This window comes from Notamacropus eugenii, chromosome 6 (genome assembly GCF_028372415.1).
Source record: "Notamacropus eugenii isolate mMacEug1 chromosome 6, mMacEug1.pri_v2, whole genome shotgun sequence".
Classification (NCBI taxonomy): Eukaryota; Metazoa; Chordata; class Mammalia; order Diprotodontia; family Macropodidae; genus Notamacropus; species Notamacropus eugenii.
In genome coordinates, this window is record NC_092877.1 from 272,808,765 (window position 1) to 272,827,225 (window position 18,461).

The window sequence follows — 18,461 nt, forward strand, 5'->3', positions numbered from 1 at the left end:
AGCTGGATACAATGTGACTACGGTACCCTTTCTTGCAGCAGATTCTCTTTCTGAGGTCGAGGCGTTTGCAGTGGAAACAGACGGAGCCAAGTCAGGCAAAGTCCCCTCTAGAGCCAGCCGCCTCTGACTCCCGGGGCTGGGAGACTTCGCAAGGAAAAACCAGACACGTTGACCAGATGAGGTGTCTGCTGCCTTTCCCCTCTCTTGTTTCCTCCAGGCGGTTCCCGAGAGCCCCGTGAACTGTGCCGCAACACGTCTCGAGATTCAGAACCTCCAGTTGCCCCGGATTCCTCCTATCCGTCCCCTCCCAGCCTACTGCATGCCTGCAAACACCGTCAGCCCCCAGACTGTCATCTTGACAAATGTATGTGCTTTGCATAGCTTCACTCATGTTGGATGTTGTCCCCAACACCCACCCACACCCGCTCCCCTTTAAGACAAAGAATTCTTGCGAATTTCTCCTGCCCCAGGTTCCTTCATCCCCTTGCAAGTCGGCGGGGGTGACCCGGAACGCTTGCCCCTCCGTTTAAGACGAGCCAGTGCAGAATGGGCGCGGGCAGACGCGCCCCCCTTGGCTCGGATCCTTTCCAGGAGGCTGCTCCCCGTGGCCCGCCGAGCTACGGGGCGGGGGGCTGGGGGTTCCTCCGGAGCACGTCCCTGAGTCGGAGTAGCGCGTCCTCCCAGCGCCCGCTCCCTGCGCGCCCCCTCTCACTCTCAGCATTCTCCAAAAATGGTGCTGCCGCTGCCTCCGCCGCCGCCTGCAGCCCTCCCCAGCCTTCCCAGCCTTCCCAGCCCACAGGCCATTAGCCATTCTGCGCACCACGGACTCAGCATCTGCCCCTCCGCTCCTGCCCAGCCCTCACTTAGACTTCGCTGACCTAAGTCCCTGCCTGCTAGGCTAGGGCAAAAGCTTCCGACTTGCTACTCAGACCTGCGGAGCATGCCCAGTGCTTTCCGCTAGAATCCTGGGTTAGTTTTTTTTTTTTTCCCCCTTTTCTCCAGTGCGTATGTTCCATCTTTCCGGGTTTTAGCGGCTGCCGATGGGGAGAAATGGGGAGGGGGAGGCAAAGAGACAAGTCAGAGTCCTTCTTCAGCGGCCCCCTCCCTCTCTGCCTAGCTGCGGCCGCCCGCACTGCAAGGCACAGGCCAATCAGGTGCCAAAGAGGTGGGGCCTCGCGTTGCTCACACCCTCCCTCTGGGCTTATTGAGAGTTATATCAAGAAATTCAGTTCAGAGTGAGAGAGACAGAGAGAGAGACGCAGAGAGAGGTGAGAGAGAGACTGAGAGAAGGAGGGAAAGAGAAGAGGAAAGAGAGAGAAAAGACACCCCAAGAGAGGTGAAGCTCTGGCATCCATCTGGTACAGAAGCCTTGAATGCAATCGCTTTTTCCTTTTGGGCAACCGCCACCCCAGAGAGGAAAGAGAGAATCCCCGTCGTTCCAACTCTGACGTTTCCGACCAGAAGTTACAGACTTAAGCCAGTTAATACACGGATGGTAATGGTATGCAGTCCACGGTGGAAAATATCCCTGGGCTGAGGAAGTGCAACTGGATGTTGTGTGCGTGTTCAGTACAAGGAGCTCCTATATCCTGTGGGTAGCGGAGACAAAATGTGGAGAGAATGACTGACGACAAATCTGTGAATTTGTTCTCCGGAGTTGCTAATTTGCCAGCCCGAAGCAACACATTTCTCAAGAAGGAAACGTTTTGCTGCTTGTGAATCTTCCTCAAACTGGTGCTACCAGATGCATTGTGTTGGAACAAATTATTGCAAACTGCAGGCTATCGGAAAACGTAGAGAGAGAACTAAGGTGAGTATAAAGTTTCACATGCACGATTTTAAAATTTGCTTTTAAATGTGTGTCTGTGTCTATGCCCTGAGTGGAGAACAGGAATGTTTGGGATTCTGGAAACGGTGGTGAGAGAGCTCACCTACTCGGCTTTATCTGCATCCGTACCTGCATCACTCTGCTGGAACTAATCACGGCCATCAGCTACCGTGCAGCTTAATGCAGATAAGATTAGTGCTTAGGAGCTGACCAGTTCTGCTACAGTATCTAGCTGCCGGGAGACTTGCACCCATTGAATTTGCAGTTAGGCGAGCATCTAAGCGAAAGGGCTTTTTACCTGCATTAGTCTGCAGTATTTATGTGTGGCAGCTGCTAGTAATATCCGAAGACACGAGTGGTAATAAACTACCCTTTTTTTTTTCCCTTTTCCTTTTTTCCTCCCCTTAATCCTCATTAGAAGGATTTTGCGCCTTTTCTTGGGTATATCTGCGGTTAACTTGAATCTGTATTCCTCCCCTCCCCCTCCGGAGGCATTTCTTTAGATTACTGCATTTTTAAATAAAAGTTTTAATGTGTTTATTTAAATTGATGGGAAGTATTGAACATCTGAAAAGAAGAGAGACAGCTCCTTAGGAAAAAAAAAACAAAACTGCAAGTCTTGTTGTTATCCTTTTAGGCAGAAAGGACTATGAAGTAGCCAGTGACTACTGCTCTGGCTGCCGCTGCTGCAGCATGTCCGGATGCTTGTTTCCCAGTAAGATAGCAGTAGAAGGTATATGAAGGACTGGGGTTGGGGGGCGGCGGTGGTGGTGGTGAGATACTCTTTTTAGAAGAAAGATGACTCAGTGTGCATACAAGAGAAACTATTGCATGTGACATCTGACAGTGCAATTAGACAGAACCTGGGATAAGTACTTAAGGTTTTCACTTGTACCTAAAAAACTGGGGAGGCGTTGAGAAAAGGGGAGGAGGGGAAGGAGAAGAGATGCTCAGTTATGAATCGCACAGTGTGCTAGGGGAAGGATGAGGGTAGTACATGTAGAAACTGTGGCTAACCTCCATTCAGAAGTAGCTAATTTCATTTTCTCTTTGCAAATGCAACAAGCAGAGATGTTTGTGCTTTCTTCCATAGAGTTAACTTGCAAACAGTGACCGGAAAGAAATGGTCTGTTTACAGCTGTGCAATGAAAAATGTGTTGTGATATCTTGTGATGTGTTTTTATTTCCTGAAAAATAATATTGTCTCTATGATTATGTTGACAGTTGCTGTTTCCAAATAAGAAATGAGATGTAATGCATCCTACAATCCATGTACGCCTTCTCTTGCAAATTGTGCACCATTCCTCAGTAGAAACCTTTAAATCCTAAAATCCAGGAAAAGAAAATAAATACATTATCATGGACCTGAGGAATTTTTACCTGTTGGCCGCTCTGATTGCTTGTTTAAGGCTGGATTCTGCTATAGCCCAAGAACTTATTTACACTATAAGAGAGGAGCTGCCTGAAAATGTACCTATAGGAAACATACCAAAGGACCTGAACATTTCTCACATCAATGCTGCCACAGGGACCAGTGCCAGCCTCGTCTACAGACTGGTTTCTAAAGCTGGGGATGCCCCTTTGGTCAAAGTGTCCAGTAGCACTGGGGAAATCTTTACCACTTCTAATAGAATAGACAGAGAAAAACTCTGTGCTGGAGCCTCATATGCTGAAGAGAATGAATGTTTCTTTGAACTTGAAGTGGTAATTCTCCCCAATGATTTCTTTAGACTGATCAAAATAAAAATAATTGTAAAGGATACCAATGACAATGCACCGATGTTCCCATCTCCTGTCATCAATATTTCCATTCCAGAAAACACTTTGATCAACAGCCGATTTCCAATCCCATCAGCCACAGATCCTGACACAGGTGTCAATGGTGTGCAGCACTATGAATTGTTAAATGGGCAGAGTGTATTTGGGTTGGATATTGTGGAAACGCCAGAGGGAGAGAAGTGGCCCCAATTGATTGTACAGCAAAACTTGGATAGAGAGCAGAAAGATACCTATGTGATGAAAATCAAAGTGGAAGATGGAGGCACCCCTCAGAAATCCAGCACAGCCATACTGCAAGTCACAGTAAGTGATGTTAACGACAACAGGCCAGTATTTAAAGAGGGTCAGGTGGAGGTTCATATTCCAGAAAATGCCCCTGTAGGTACTTCTGTCATTCAGCTTCATGCCACTGATGCTGATATAGGAAGCAATGCAGAAATCCGATATATTTTTGGTGCCCAAGTTGCTCCTGCAACCAAAAGACTCTTTGCTTTAAATAATACTACAGGGCTGATTACAGTCCAGAGGTCCTTAGACCGAGAGGAGACTGCCATTCACAAAGTGACAGTCCTGGCTAGTGATGGTAGCTCCACTCCAGCTCGGGCCACAGTTACTATTAACGTCACTGATGTAAATGATAACCCTCCTAACATAGACCTCAGGTACATTATAAGTCCCATCAATGGCACGGTGTACTTATCTGAGAAAGATCCTGTCAATACAAAGATTGCCCTAATTACAGTTTCAGATAAGGACACTGACGTGAATGGGAAAGTGATCTGTTTCATTGAAAGAGAGGTCCCATTTCACTTGAAGGCAGTTTACGACAACCAGTATTTGTTAGAGACCTCTTCCCTGTTGGACTATGAGGGCACCAAAGAATTCAGCTTTAAAATTGTTGCCTCTGATTCTGGGAAGCCCAGTTTGAACCAGACTGCCCTGGTAAGAGTTAAGTTGGAGGATGAAAATGACAACCCTCCAATTTTCAGCCAGCCTGTAATTGAGCTGTCAGTTTCTGAAAACAACCGACGGGGGCTATACTTAACAACTATTAGTGCCACAGACGAAGACAGTGGGAAAAATGCAGACATTGTTTATCAGCTTGGACCGAATGCCTCCTTCTTTGATCTGGACAGAAAGACAGGGGTCCTGACGGCCTCCAGAGTTTTTGACCGGGAAGAGCAAGAAAGGTTCATTTTTACTGTAACTGCTAGGGACAATGGGACCCCTCCCCTGCAGAGTCAAGCTGCTGTGATAGTTACTGTGCTGGATGAGAATGATAATAGTCCTAAGTTTACTCATAATCACTTTCAGTTCTTTGTATCTGAGAACTTACCAAAGTATAGTACAGTTGGGGTGATCACTGTGACAGATGCAGATGCTGGGGAGAATAAAGCTGTGACCCTTTCTATCCTGAATGACAATGAGAATTTTGTGTTGGATCCTTACTCTGGGGTTATAAAGTCAAATGTGTCCTTTGACCGAGAACAGCAGAGCTCCTATACCTTTGATGTCAAGGCCATTGATGGAGGGCAACCACCCCGTTCCTCTACTGCCAAGGTTACCATCAATGTCATGGATGTCAATGACAACAGCCCGGTTGTCATCTACCCCCCTTCTAATACTTCTTTCAAGTTGGTACCACTTTCAGCCATCCCTGGTTCAGTGGTAGCAGAAGTATTTGCTGTGGATATTGACACTGGAATGAATGCTGAACTTAAATATACAATAGTCAGTGGGAACAACAAAGGCTTATTCCGTATTGATCCCGTGACAGGCAACATTACTTTGGAAGAAAAACCAGCTCCTACAGATGTGGGGCTGCACCGTTTAGTGGTCAACATCAGTGATCTGGGGTATCCTAAGTCTTTGCATACCCTCGTGCTTGTTTTTTTGTATGTCAATGACACTGCAGGAAATGCTTCTCATATTTATGACTTGATTCGGAGGACTATGGAGACCCCCTTGGACAGGAACATAGGGGACAGTAGTCAACCCTATCAAAATGAAGACTATCTCACAATCATGATTGCCATTGTGGCGGGGGCCATGGTGGTCATAGTGGTGATCTTTGTCACTGTCCTGGTTCGCTGTCGCCATGCATCTAGGTTCAAAGCGGCCCAGAGAAGCAAGCAAGGTGCTGAGTGGATGTCTCCTAACCAGGAGAACAAACAGAACAAGAAAAAGAAAAGGAAGAAAAGAAAGTCACCTAAGAGTTCCCTTTTGAACTTTGTTACCATCGAGGAGTCCAAACCTGATGATGCGGTCCACGAACCTATCAACGGGACCATAAGCCTGCCAGCAGAGCTGGAGGAGCAAAGTATAGGAAGATTTGACTGGGGCCCGGCACCACCAACAACCTTCAAGCCCAACAGCCCTGACCTGGCTAAGCATTACAAATCTGCCTCTCCACAGTCTGCTTTTCATCTCAAACCAGACACTCCAATATCAGTGAAAAAGCACCACGTGATTCAGGAACTTCCCCTGGACAACACCTTTGTCGGGGGTTGTGACACCCTTTCGAAACGATCTTCCACTAGTTCAGACCACTTCAGTGCCTCAGAGTGCAGTTCCCAAGGAGGCTTCAAGACAAAGGGCCCCTTACACACCAGACAGGTAAACGAGCACTTTTACTGGTCTATAAGTACTGCATACAAGTGCCCAGTCAACCAGTATTAAAGTGCTAATGTGTCTTTTGTTTCAGTCTAATTTTAGCTTAGTTATATTGCAAAGAGAAAAAAAACTTGACCCCTTTTTTTTTCTTTAAACAAATTTTTCTGGGGGCTCAGTCAAGAATTTGTAGAACGGCTTTGAAATTTCTGAGGCCTGAGAATTATTATTTTTAACTTCCCTGGTTCCCTCAAATGTTGAAAGATGAAAGGAGGAAATTGTTCAAAATTGTCCCAAGATAAGTGTTTGCTGAAGAAGAAAGACTGTCCTGAAATGCCAAATTCTACTTGCAGAGTTCCCAATTTGACTGCTTCAAGATTTTTTTCATGTTACTTTTCAGATCTAAAAAGTCACCTTCAGATTTCAAGTTGTGTGTGATGTTTGAAGGTCTGGCTGGTTTGCAATGTGCTGAAACTATGGTTGTGAAAGGGGTTAATTTTTTTTTCCCTCACCAAGATAGCAGAATATTAAATGTACATCAGCTGTCAAGCACATGATTGTTGGTAGGATATAACTAAGCCATATAGGAAGTCTTCCTCTGTTTTGATTGCAAATTATTTTCTTGTAATATGGTAAAGTGAATATTAAATAGTTGGATTTTGCAGATTTTCAACAATGGCCAAAGTATATTAAAAAAAAAAAGTAATACATTCAATCTATTATAACTGATTTATGCAGGAAAAAACAGCCCATTGTAAATATTTTCCCATCTTAGTAATGCCTAAGTGATCTGTCATAACTCATTTTAAACTGTGAAATGTGCCATATGAAGAGGAATTAAGAGGCTGAGGAACTCATATTTCAACCAAATCCAGCATTAGATTTTCTTAGGTCTAATAATTCCTTGTTAATAAAGATTTAAATGCAGCGCTGTCTAATTTATTTCACCAGTGCTTGTCTGTTGCCACTGAATTAGAATGTCAGTAATAGCCTGTAGATGGCACTAGGGTACTGTGTCGCGTGTGCTGGCCAGGTGCCAATCCTGCAGTAGATAGAAGATGGGGGAGGGAAGGATCAAGCTGGTACTACAGCCAAAGAAACCTTTTATTTAATGATAGCGGCACTGGAGCGACCAGTATTTAAGTTCTCATGTTTGCTCCTTAGTGCTTAGCTTTTGCCGCACCAACTTTGTAGGTTTTTGTAATCAGGTTCATATTACTCGGTATTGGGCCCTTCTTGTGGATGGTGGTCTGCCTTCATTTGTTAGAAGTATCCAAAACAGACAACTCAGATCCACTCAATCAGGCAGGACACCAGGAAGCTTGAATGTTGCAATGCTTAGCAAATGAAGGCAGTCCTTTTTACCCTTAAGTTAGCCCTAATCTAAGCAGAACGTGACCCTCCAAGAAATTTTTGACTTTGGAAAGACTTAGAGGTGTTTCACCAACAATGAGCCTCTTGAGATAAGTTAGATAAATACTGAACATTTGATATACTTAAACTTATATAAAACCCAATTTCCCAATATGTTTTATTTTAAAACTATAAAATCTCAAGAATACAATGGCAGGAGAGACTTAGCTATTAAACTGCCAAATAAGTTTATGGCTGAACAAACATACTGACTTAAACAAACAAGAAACAAACTTTATTGAAGACAATACAGGAAGTAGTATAGTTATGGTAGCCAAGGCTAGGATAGCAAGACACGTCCTTCTAAACTTATCAGGCCTTTCTGAAAGTGATGCCTTTGATATCTGAACAGCTAAAGTTTGGTGAAACCCACTAATTCAAAAGAAATTTCCAAAAAAAAAATTATGGTTGAATTTTCATTAGATAGTATTTTGTAATGAAATGAAAGAGAAGCTCTTTGTTTCATTACAAATTGTCTATTTCTAATGTGAGACTGTTTTGAAACAACACCTTGAAAATAACAAATGAAATTTTATCACTTTTCATGTAAAATAATATGGATTTTTTCTTTTTCTCCTTAAAGTTATTTGATTTTTACAGTAAGGAGTACTGTGGCAGATAGATGTTCTGCTAAACTGTATGTATATATATATATATATTATATATAATGTATATATGTATATATATGTATGTATATATACACATATGAAAGGTCTTTTGTGCGTGTGTGTTTTTGGTTTTTTGGTTTTTTTTGCCAGGGTCATACATTGATCTCTGGCACTGAAGTTAAATCTTGTCATCCTACTTTTTCTCCTCCATGTTGGTGTTGGTGCAGTGACTTAAAAATCAAATGCATTTCTGAGAAGGACTGAGAAACTTAGCTTTCCTGTTCAATCTCAGGAGTTCTTCCAGTGCAGAGCCATGAGAATACTGATTCTTAGGATGCAGTCTTTCAGATAGTGTGCCAAGTAATAATCTGAACTGGAATTCAGGTGCATTAAGAATATTCTGTGAAGCAATTCGGTCACTGATTTTTCTTTTTTTTTTGGTAACTGGTTTTTAAAACGTGACTTTTCTGCATCTCATAATTATGATAAAAGCTAATACAATGGATTTGCTTTACACCTTTAGTAGAAGTTTTCATGTATAGTATGAAAATTAAGATGTTGGAAAATTGGGAGTAAATAGAGAAAAATGAAGACTTGGTAACATTTTTAACAGGATAGAGATCTATATTTATACTTACATGTGGCATTTTATTATGTGGTATATGAAGAATACATGATATTGTAGCTATGTGCACTTAAAAATCTCACTTGATGGTTTGTAAGGTGAGGCTACCCTAGTTTTCGGTTTTGTTTTGTTTTTGTTGGTTTTTATTTTATTTATTTAGTTTTAGTTCTTTAGTTTCTAAGTTAGTTCCTTAAACTTCATGCAAATTATGGAACTTGTGAATGATAAGGGTTAGTTATTTAGAACTTCTAGTCAAGATTGGGTTTTTAAAAACTTTCTCGGGTACTTGTGATGATCAGGATATAACCTGTGGAATATTGCCTTTAAAAATCCTTGAGTAGCGCTGTATGGTTATATCCTTTTGGGACAGAAATTCTAAATGAGCTCAGTCGCCAAAAATGAGAATTTCTTGGACAAAAGAAGTAAAATGTTATCCATTTTTATTGCATAAATAACAAGAGCTCAGCACCTGAGTTTTATCACCATGGGTAAAATCTTAATCTAGAGACATCTACCAACCATCTGCCTTCCCCCACCCTTTTAGTAGATGAAACAGAGAGTGTACCTTTGAGCTTGTAAATCAATTGTACCAATGCCTAAATTTTCACTTTCCTTGAAAATAAAACTCCAGGCACTTGCGTTTGTTTGGACTACTGTATTTTCAGAAGTTACAGCCTTTATTAATAAATTGTAAATTCTTAGCCTCAGTCAGCCCAAATTAAACAAAATCTTTATCATAACCTAGGTTGATGTTTTTTATTTTAAAAGAAAGATTGTTGCTGTGTAGGACCACAAAATCATCAGGGAGTTATTCTATTAAGGTTAATATTAAGAATGAAAATGACAAACCATACATGTATTTAGCTTCTGTTAGAAGTGAAAGGAAATCTATAAATATATGTATATATACACATGGGTATATAATATGTATGTATGTATACACACATATATAATGTAACAGTTAGCTATATAATAGTTAAAAGATTGGTGATATCATTCCTTAGCATATATTGACATAAGCAAACATCAGCCAGCCTCATTTCGAATGTTCATTTCCAAAGAACCCATTCTTCTTGCACAGCAAAACTCTACAAGCAAGGCTTTATTGACAGCAGTTTTATTGTAGCTAGAGGCTTTACAGTAAGCTGTTTATTGCTGTTACCTAACTCAGTTGACAGCAATTGGGGAATTAATTTTCTTGGCCCTAGTGTGCTTTCTTAGGTATAAACAACAGCTGTTAAAGATAGGAAAACAGTGACCTATTTACATTTGACAACAGGTAAAGTATGTGGACAACCTCTGTGAATTCCACTGGAGTTTAGGTTCAGGTAGACCTACAATCAGGTTAAGTTTTTCAGGGAAGAGAATATTGAGCAAAAAACTGCAGAACCATAACTTTTTACTTATTTTGACACCATCCAGTGTAGTGTTTGTTAAGGTATCAAGTATTCTTGTGTATGTAAATTTAGTAGACTGTAAGAGAGAGAGACTGAGTGTGTGTGTGTGTGTGTGTGTGTGTGTGTGTGTGTGTGTGTGTATAATATATGTGTGATACCCAAGTGTATAACTAGTGGAAACGGTGTCTGAGTTTGCAGTCTAAAAGAGGTAAATAAGGACTCTTCAGAGAAAACCACAGATAGTATCTTACCTTTATGTAGTGTTCACTTTTCAGTAATCCCAAAAATGTATTTAAAATATCCACTGCTGTACTAGAATGATATATGAGGTGAAAAAAATGAAATGTTTTTTGGAAGGGATGTTTGGGATAGCAACCAAAATGTCCACCAATTAAAAATGCAAAAGAAATGAATGTTGGAAGAATATTATCCAAGGTATAACTATATGCAGTAATCTAGGCTTTGCCGTCTTGGGAATGGGCAGAGAGTAAAAGGAAGTTTGATAAAAAGGGGAGTTGGAGAGTCCCTCACTGACTTTAAATAATACTGTTGGGCTTTCTAGAATAAATTTTTCCATTGTCAGTGTTGCTCTTTGGTTAAGGACCAAATAGTTATTTAGGGTTACAGTATCAATTGGGAAACCTATTTGGAAAACAGCACCAACGACAAAGATATAAGATGCCAGGGTGGTTAAGGTGGGAACATGCAGGGAGGCATAATCATCCATTCAGCTCTCCTGTCACTTTCTGCTGAGTTAAAGGATATGAACTTTTCTTGATCGTCTGTTAGGGGACTCCAACTCCTTTTGTCATGATATTTTTTTCCATAAAATTCAGCTAGGCTTTTAATAACTTTGACATTCATCCTAATGTACAGATTGGACAAAAGTTGAAAAGTGGCTTTTTTCTTTAATAAAAGATATTCCTGTTTGTTTACTACTTCAGTAGCTTATAAGAGTAGTGAGAGAGTATTTTTCATGGATAAAAAAACATTCCATGCACTCACTTTTGTGTTTTGGTTGCTATTAATTCTGCAGAGAAACACTGTAAATTATTCTTCCCCTTATCAGCAAACATTGTACATATGTTTAGTCACCTTGCTACTGTCATACTTGTAGATATTACTACCTAGAATATTGCATTATTAAAATCTGCCTGTCAGCGTTGAATTTTCAGTGTTTTATATGCATGCTTTTTTCCTTAAAAAGAGTAGTTAAAATTAATGCATACAATATAAACAACAGCATGAGTTCAGTTGAACTCATATTTGAAAAATATATAAAGGTTAGTTAATTAGCACATCCCAGATGTAAAATAAAACTTCCTTAATAATCAACTGGTTCTACGATCAGGTTCAAAATAATTTTTTTCAAAGAGTAGTATCTGAAAATGGCTTTTACTTATTAGGCATTAAACCCCAAACACTTGATTTTTAAAATCTACTTCTTCCTCAATTTCAGTTGTACTCTGTGACATAAATGTGTAGTTTGTCTCTGGTACATTTCGATGTCCTGATCTCTAAAATATAGTTCAGATTTTGAAGGAATGTTCATCCAGTAACAAAAGTTGAAAGAGCATAATTAGGTTTGTGTCTACACTCCCCCAAAAGTACCCCAAATCTATGATTTCCTACACCTAAAACTGCATGAGTTCACCTTTACATAAATGGTAACGCTATGGGAAGAGATTTTTTTTCCCCTACAACTCTCTCAAAAAAAATATCTGCATCTGTCTAAGGAAGTAAACCTCAGATGTTGAAATGTAATCTCTCCTATATCCAGGAGATACACTTTTCTACTTGAGATTTCATCAGTTTTTATTTCAGAAAGCTGTTAAATCTGTCAAACGTTTCATTTGATGAAGAATGCTTGCTTTTTTGTCTTTGTTTGCTACAAAACTGCTGGACTGTCAGTCATCAGAAACAGAGAATAAGAAAGATACGTTTCTGTGATTGACATTTTTTTTCATTTTATATTTCATTCACCTATACCAAGGTTCATTAAAAATTGAAATTCCTAGTTAAACTATGAACTAGATTAAAAAGAAGATACCTGACAAGAGCAAAAATGGGAAAGACAAACCCTTTCTAACCTGTCCCAATATACCAACAGCAAAACATTTATATAGCATATTAACTTAACATGCTAACTCATTTGAGCCTCACAGCAAATATAGGTGCTATTGTTACCTCATTTTACAGATGAGAGAATAATGCAGTGAAAGGTTAAATGACTTGCCTGTTGTCACTTACCCAATATGTTTCTGAACTAGAATTCAAATTCAGGTCTTCCCAATTCCTAGTCCCACCTTACTGCCTACTATATTTTTACTTTTCTCTCTGACCAGCTTCTGTAAGTACAGGGAAATACGTAGTAGAGTTACCCTCGCTATAGGGTAAGCTGATCTTTGAGGTTCTTCATTGTGATAGTCTGATATCATGCACATACCCACACCCTTAATGTCACAAATGTGAAAACTAAGAAAGGCCTTGAGAAAATAAAATGATTTGCTCAAGGTCACACAGGTAATATCAGAATCCAAATTCAAATCCACTACAGATTCTAAAATTACAGATTCTGCATCGGTTCTTCTACATCATACTGCCTAGCGTGTGTTCCTGACTTTATTTTCTTAGCCATCATATAGATGATAACTATGAAAAAAAACCTGCTCTTTTAAAAATTATGTAATATTGAGGCATTGACAATACCATAGTATCACATGGCAAAAAAAACTGGCAAAAAAATTAGTGGTTAATTTCCAGTCCTGTTTTACTAATAATTTTAGAATTACTTGAGTAAAGTTATCAAACTAAAATGACTCTCCAGGTAGGAGTTCTGTATTTGTTGTTCAGTCATATTTCACTCTTCGTGAGCCCTTGGACCATAGCGTGTCAGGACTATCCATGGGGTTTTCTGGGCAAAGAAAATTGGAGTTATTTGCCATTTCTTTCCCTAGTAAATTAAGGCAAATAGAGGTCATGTCACTTGCCCAGGGTCACATAGCTGCTAAGTGTCTGAGGTTGGATTAGAATTCAGTTTTTCCCTACCCCAGGCGCAGTGTGCTATCCACTGAGCCATGTTGCTGACCCAGAGTTCTGTATAACCTCTTGAAAGTTTACTTAAAATTGTTTTTAAAACACACAGGAGAAAGAAGATAAAATTTAGAGCCCCTTAGAGATTTGATCAATAATATTTTGCCTTTTTCTCTAACTATATTTATGCTTATCTGATCATCTCAACATTTTAGTAATACTCTGCTTGGCTAAAATCCATTCTCTGGCCTTCTTTAGTGCTTTAGCAGTTGATTAAGAAATGCTTTAATCCCTCACAGGGTACTGAGAAACTAATGGATTGTAGAGTATTTCAGTCTTTAAGCTTCCATTGTAAATGGTAGTGAGAATTGTCCTTCAGCTGATATTTGCATGTCTCTCTCCTTCTGCTGGTTACTCAGCCTTCTTTCTTTTTCTCCTAATCTTCAGCCCTTATTCTTGGAGAATATTTATTTTAGTCGGAAATAGGCATGCCAGTGATAGAAATTTCGGATTCACCTCCAAATGAATGCCGTCACAGACAGGGAAGTTCTGGCACATTCTGCATAGATCTGTATGAACACAGTGAAGCCTTCATAAGCTCTTAGATTTCAGGAAATCAGTCCTGAAAATTAAGTACTTTCTTAAAGATTTGAAAAGTAGAGTGCTTTGTATAATGCTGGTATCGCAGGTGCTGCTTCAGTGTGAACTAAAGGCTTTGTAAGAATCCAACTGCCCCCTCTCCCCAAATAAGTGTCATTCCGAGCTTGGGAAATAATTTTGTCTATACTTGGGAAAGAAGTAAGGAAACATTTGGATGCAACTGAAGGAATGTGAGTTAGAATGGATCAGTTTGCGGTCCTGCGATTCCCGTTAGTCAATATGGGTTACACATGCTTGGCAATGCTGACCTGTATCACCACTGATCAATTTCTGGCTTTAGTGTCTCCTGAACAGAGAATGCCAATTGTTTGTACTTTTGTGATAAAGATTAAACCAGACTTTACTCTAACCTAAATCAGATAGGAACCCCAGGTGTCCAAAAGGTTATGGTATTAACATAAAAAGGCAGGATATTGCTTTGATCTGCAGGGGAATTACTATTGAGTCATTTTCCAAATTGTGTCTTAAAAATTCATCTTTGTTCAATTTGCAAATAGTGTGTATTAGTATCACAGCTTTTCATTCCAGAAACATGTGGATTTCAGTATATTTCTCCCCCATGCTAGCATTAGCTAAAACTGTTTTTGTTTCTAATGCTGAAATTCATTGACTGGCTCTGTTAGATATGAATTATTGGAACTAACCAGATATATTTTTTAATGAGTTTTACAAACAATATTCTCATACTTCTTAGGAAACTTGTATAATTCATGTACAGGCCACAGTAGGTAAAAAGCCTTGCTGAGAATCGTGATAGATAATTGATTTAGAAAACAAATACATTTTTAGAACAGGACAACAGCAACCACCATTTAGTGAATGAGCTGTGTTCAAACAGAGAAAACTTCAGTTAGTTCTGGATGCAAATGTGAAAGATGTATAGAATGAATGAAGCCTCCTCCCTTAAAAAAACCCCAAAATACCCTGCCTATCCCTCCCAGACTGACAAGCTATACTTCTAGAGCCTTTCTTGAGGAAAAAAAAAAAATCCAGTGGTAGTTTTCTGACCCGAAGGATGCAACTAATTTGTGGCTCTGTGTGTGAGAAGCTACATGCTGAGGGCTTTTCAAATATGCAGCTACATGAGATTCTGTAGGAACCTCTTTGTAGAAGGTTCAAGTGACAAATGGAAACAAAGAGAATTTAGTTCTGAGCTATGATTTAATGTCCTCCTGTGTCATATGTCCATGTCATTGAAACAATTTTCACATTGGAAGCCGGGAATTACAAAAGCTTTCTCTCTCTGTATCCACTCTGAAGGCGCTGCCCTGCACGAATAACCTGTCTTCCCCCTTTTGTACAGATCACTGTGTAAAACCCAGATACTACAGGAAGCAACATAGTATGATGCAAATATTACTGGTTTAGGAATAAGAGGACTTGGGTTCAAGTCCGACTTTCTGGTGCTAATTTTCTGTTGTCTTGGGCAAGTCACATAGCACCTCAGGGTCCCAGTTTCCTGAATTATAAATGAAAGGGGTTGGATCGTACAGCATCTGAGTTCCCTTCCAGCTCTTAATTGAAGATTCTCTGTTCATTTTTATATTACTCTGCAAGCTGTGTATGTGTTGAATTTCTAGCTTATATATAAAAGAATCAGTTGTTTTAATGTATTTCCCTTCAAAAACAGTATGTTTTGATTGTGAAATTCAGGAGTATTTTTTAAAATGCCAAACTTGTATTTACCTACTTGACAAAGAAAAGGGGAAAAAAGAGCTTATTCTTCTCTTACTCTGGGTACCTGATAGCTATTTATTTTGTGTGTTGTGCTTTCTAAAACTAAATCATGATTCCTTTTGGCCTTCCATAGCTTTGAAAGGCAATGTGATGTAGTAGATAGGGAGCTAGCTTTGAAGCCTTAAAGATATGGGTTTAAATCTTTTTTCTGATATATAATGGTGTTACCCTGGGAAAATCACAACCTCTTAATGCTCTAGGCATCTCTTTAAAAAGACTTTTTGCAGAAAATTTGCCAGCCTGTATTGGAAGAGGAAGTTTCTTCACTTGAGTCCCTGCATCATTGAAATCATTGGTCTAGTCCCTGTCTCTTTAGTAGAATAATAATAAAATAAATTCATTTAGTTGTTTAAGGTATACAATGAGCTTTCCTTCTAACAATCCTGGGAGGAACATATTGCAAATTATTTTATCCTATATTTTCAATGAAGTAGAGACTTCTGGAGCTTAAATGACCTTTTCATGGCCATAAACCTAGAAAATGTCTTCATGTCTTAATGATCAGTAGATCATTGCAATTTACAAGTTAATTGTATTCTTACAAAGTTTCTCAATTACTTTTTTTCAAATAAAAGGAATCAATTAGTATTTAAATGGAAAAGAGAATTATTAACTATTTCTACTGAAAGACAGAAACAAAACCTGATCATGCTAAAAATTGCATTAAGCACTAGTAAATACAAGTGTATTTTAGTAGATATAGAAGCATTATACGTTGAGGTGAAATAATTTTTGTTTTTTACCTTACCAAAAAGTTCTCCTGCACCTTAGTGAATTGAAAATGTGTTGCATTCAGTTATTACTGTTTAAACCTGGTACCATTCGGGCAAACTCATTTTGGTAGCTCAAGTCTGTGCTCTGTACAATTAAAAAAAAATGCTCCCTGTGGATTATGGGCTCCCAGATGGTGCTGACAGTAACACTCCTATGAACTCCAGCAATTCTTGCAGCATCACTTGTTATGATGGTGAATATCTGTCCTCTCAATGACAGTTTCAGTCCCGTGCTCTCACTTGGCATTGCTTAGGGCATTGCCCTTCAGTCCAAGATGGTAGCTCAGTTAAGCTAAGTATGTGGCAGTTGGAAACATCACAATTAACATGAGAGAAATTGATGTCATTCTCTACATATTTTAGAAAAATATTTTGGGAAAAGCTTCAGAAAGATACTTTTCTTCCATTTCTTACTCCATTTAGGTCAATCAGTGATCAGTTTGAGTAGAAATGTATTCTTCTTTACCCTCATTATGTAAAATAACTCAGTATAACCAGATTTTTGGTATCTCACTACTTTTCAACAATTATGCACTTAGTGCTTGGTGATAGTCAGGGGACCATATTAACTCCCATAGGGAGTTAAGATATGAGACAGAAGTCTGCTTTTACCTCCAGTTACTATAATCTAATTTGAAGTAGAAAAAGTAAAAGTATTTCTGGCATCTGAGTCTAGCTGCTATTTTGTTCTCGTAATCATTCAGCCTCTAATAACAGAAAAATCATCCAGGTAAAAATTCAGAAATTAACAGCAATGATAAAGCCCACCTTTTCCTTTGTAGCACATTAGAAGCATTGTACAACTGATTGTTAAAAAGTTGATCTAAGTCCATTTTAAGTACCTTGATACGGAAGTGGGAAAAGCATTAAACCTAGCTTACAAGAACTAGATTCCCACTGCAATTGTGCTTATAACTCTGTGGTATATGACCTTGGGCAAGTAACCTAACAACTCTGTGCCTCATCCATTTGTGGGGTTGGATGGCATCTGGAAGGTCCTTTCTAACCCTCCATCCCATTCCCTTAATGTCTTAGTGATCTCTGAGACCTAGAGAAATGAAGGATTCTATTAGATATACTCTCTCTAAGATTCTTTCCAGCTCTAGAAGTATATGACTTGGAGAGTAATTTTCTGTATTAAAATGATTACATAGTTTCTTAGTTTCTATATGCTTGGTTTTATAACTTATTATTGATTATATTGATATATTGGATGCATGGTAGGGAGGAAAGAATAATGACTTTGGAATAAGAGGGTGTGGTTTCAAATCTAGCCTGTGAAGCTTAGCATCTTTGTGACCTTGAGCAAGTCCCTTGACTTTTCTGGGTCTTAGTTCCCTGATTGGCAAAATGAGGGAGTTGGTCTGTATGACCCCTTAGGTCCCTTCCCGTTCTAGATCTGTGATCCTGTGTTGAATTTTTGTCAAGAAGTCAATTCTCAACGTTGTTCCTAGGGGAAAGTATGATTGTTTTCTCTTATATGCCTTTCTTGTATTGTTGCCTGTAATTTCTTTCAATAATTGTAGTGTGGATTTTCCAACCAGGTACATTTTGTGATTTTTGCAACCTCTCTTTTGCCTATGGGGTTGGGGGGGGGTGAGAGCAGCAATTAACTAAATTGTTCTCATATTTTTTCAGATTTTATTACTTCTCTTCTTGTGATTGCAGTAGTGATTCCTTTAGCCAAAATTATTAAAAGGAGATATTTTATTACCTGCAAATAACTCCCAAATCTTCATCATTTTCAGCCTTGGCTCGTCTTTTGAACTCCAAACTCATATACCAATTGCCTGAAAGTCAAGCATATATGTTATGGAAAGAGTATTGGATTTGGAGTCAAAGGGTCATGGTTCAAATTTTGGCTTTGCTCCTTACTGAAGTGTGATGTTGGGCCAATCACTTCATCTCTTGGGGACTCAATTTATTCATCTCTAAGATTAGAGGCTAGGACTAGATGATTCCTAAAGTTCTTTATTTACATCTCTTGTGATCCTTTTC

The 18,461-nt window shown here is 39.2% G+C and overlaps 1 protein-coding gene across 6 annotated transcripts in view; it reads left to right on the forward strand.

Annotated features, from left to right (window-relative positions):
- Positions 1-826: 826 nt before the first annotated feature.
- Positions 827-18,461, forward strand: part of PCDH9 (protocadherin 9) — a 1,077,972-nt gene continuing 1,060,337 nt past the window's right edge. For 3 of the 6 annotated variants that reach the window (XM_072617057.1, XM_072617058.1, XM_072617059.1), the window contains exons 1-2: positions 828-1,810; positions 3,053-6,223. In XM_072617057.1, the coding sequence (XP_072473158.1) occupies positions 3,188-6,223 (3,036 nt within the window). In that variant the 5' untranslated portion in view covers positions 828-1,810; positions 3,053-3,187. Of the gene's footprint in view, positions 1,811-3,052; positions 6,224-18,461 lie in introns of all 6 variants that reach the window. The other 3 variants (XM_072617056.1, XM_072617060.1, XM_072617061.1) reach the window with 3 other exon arrangements.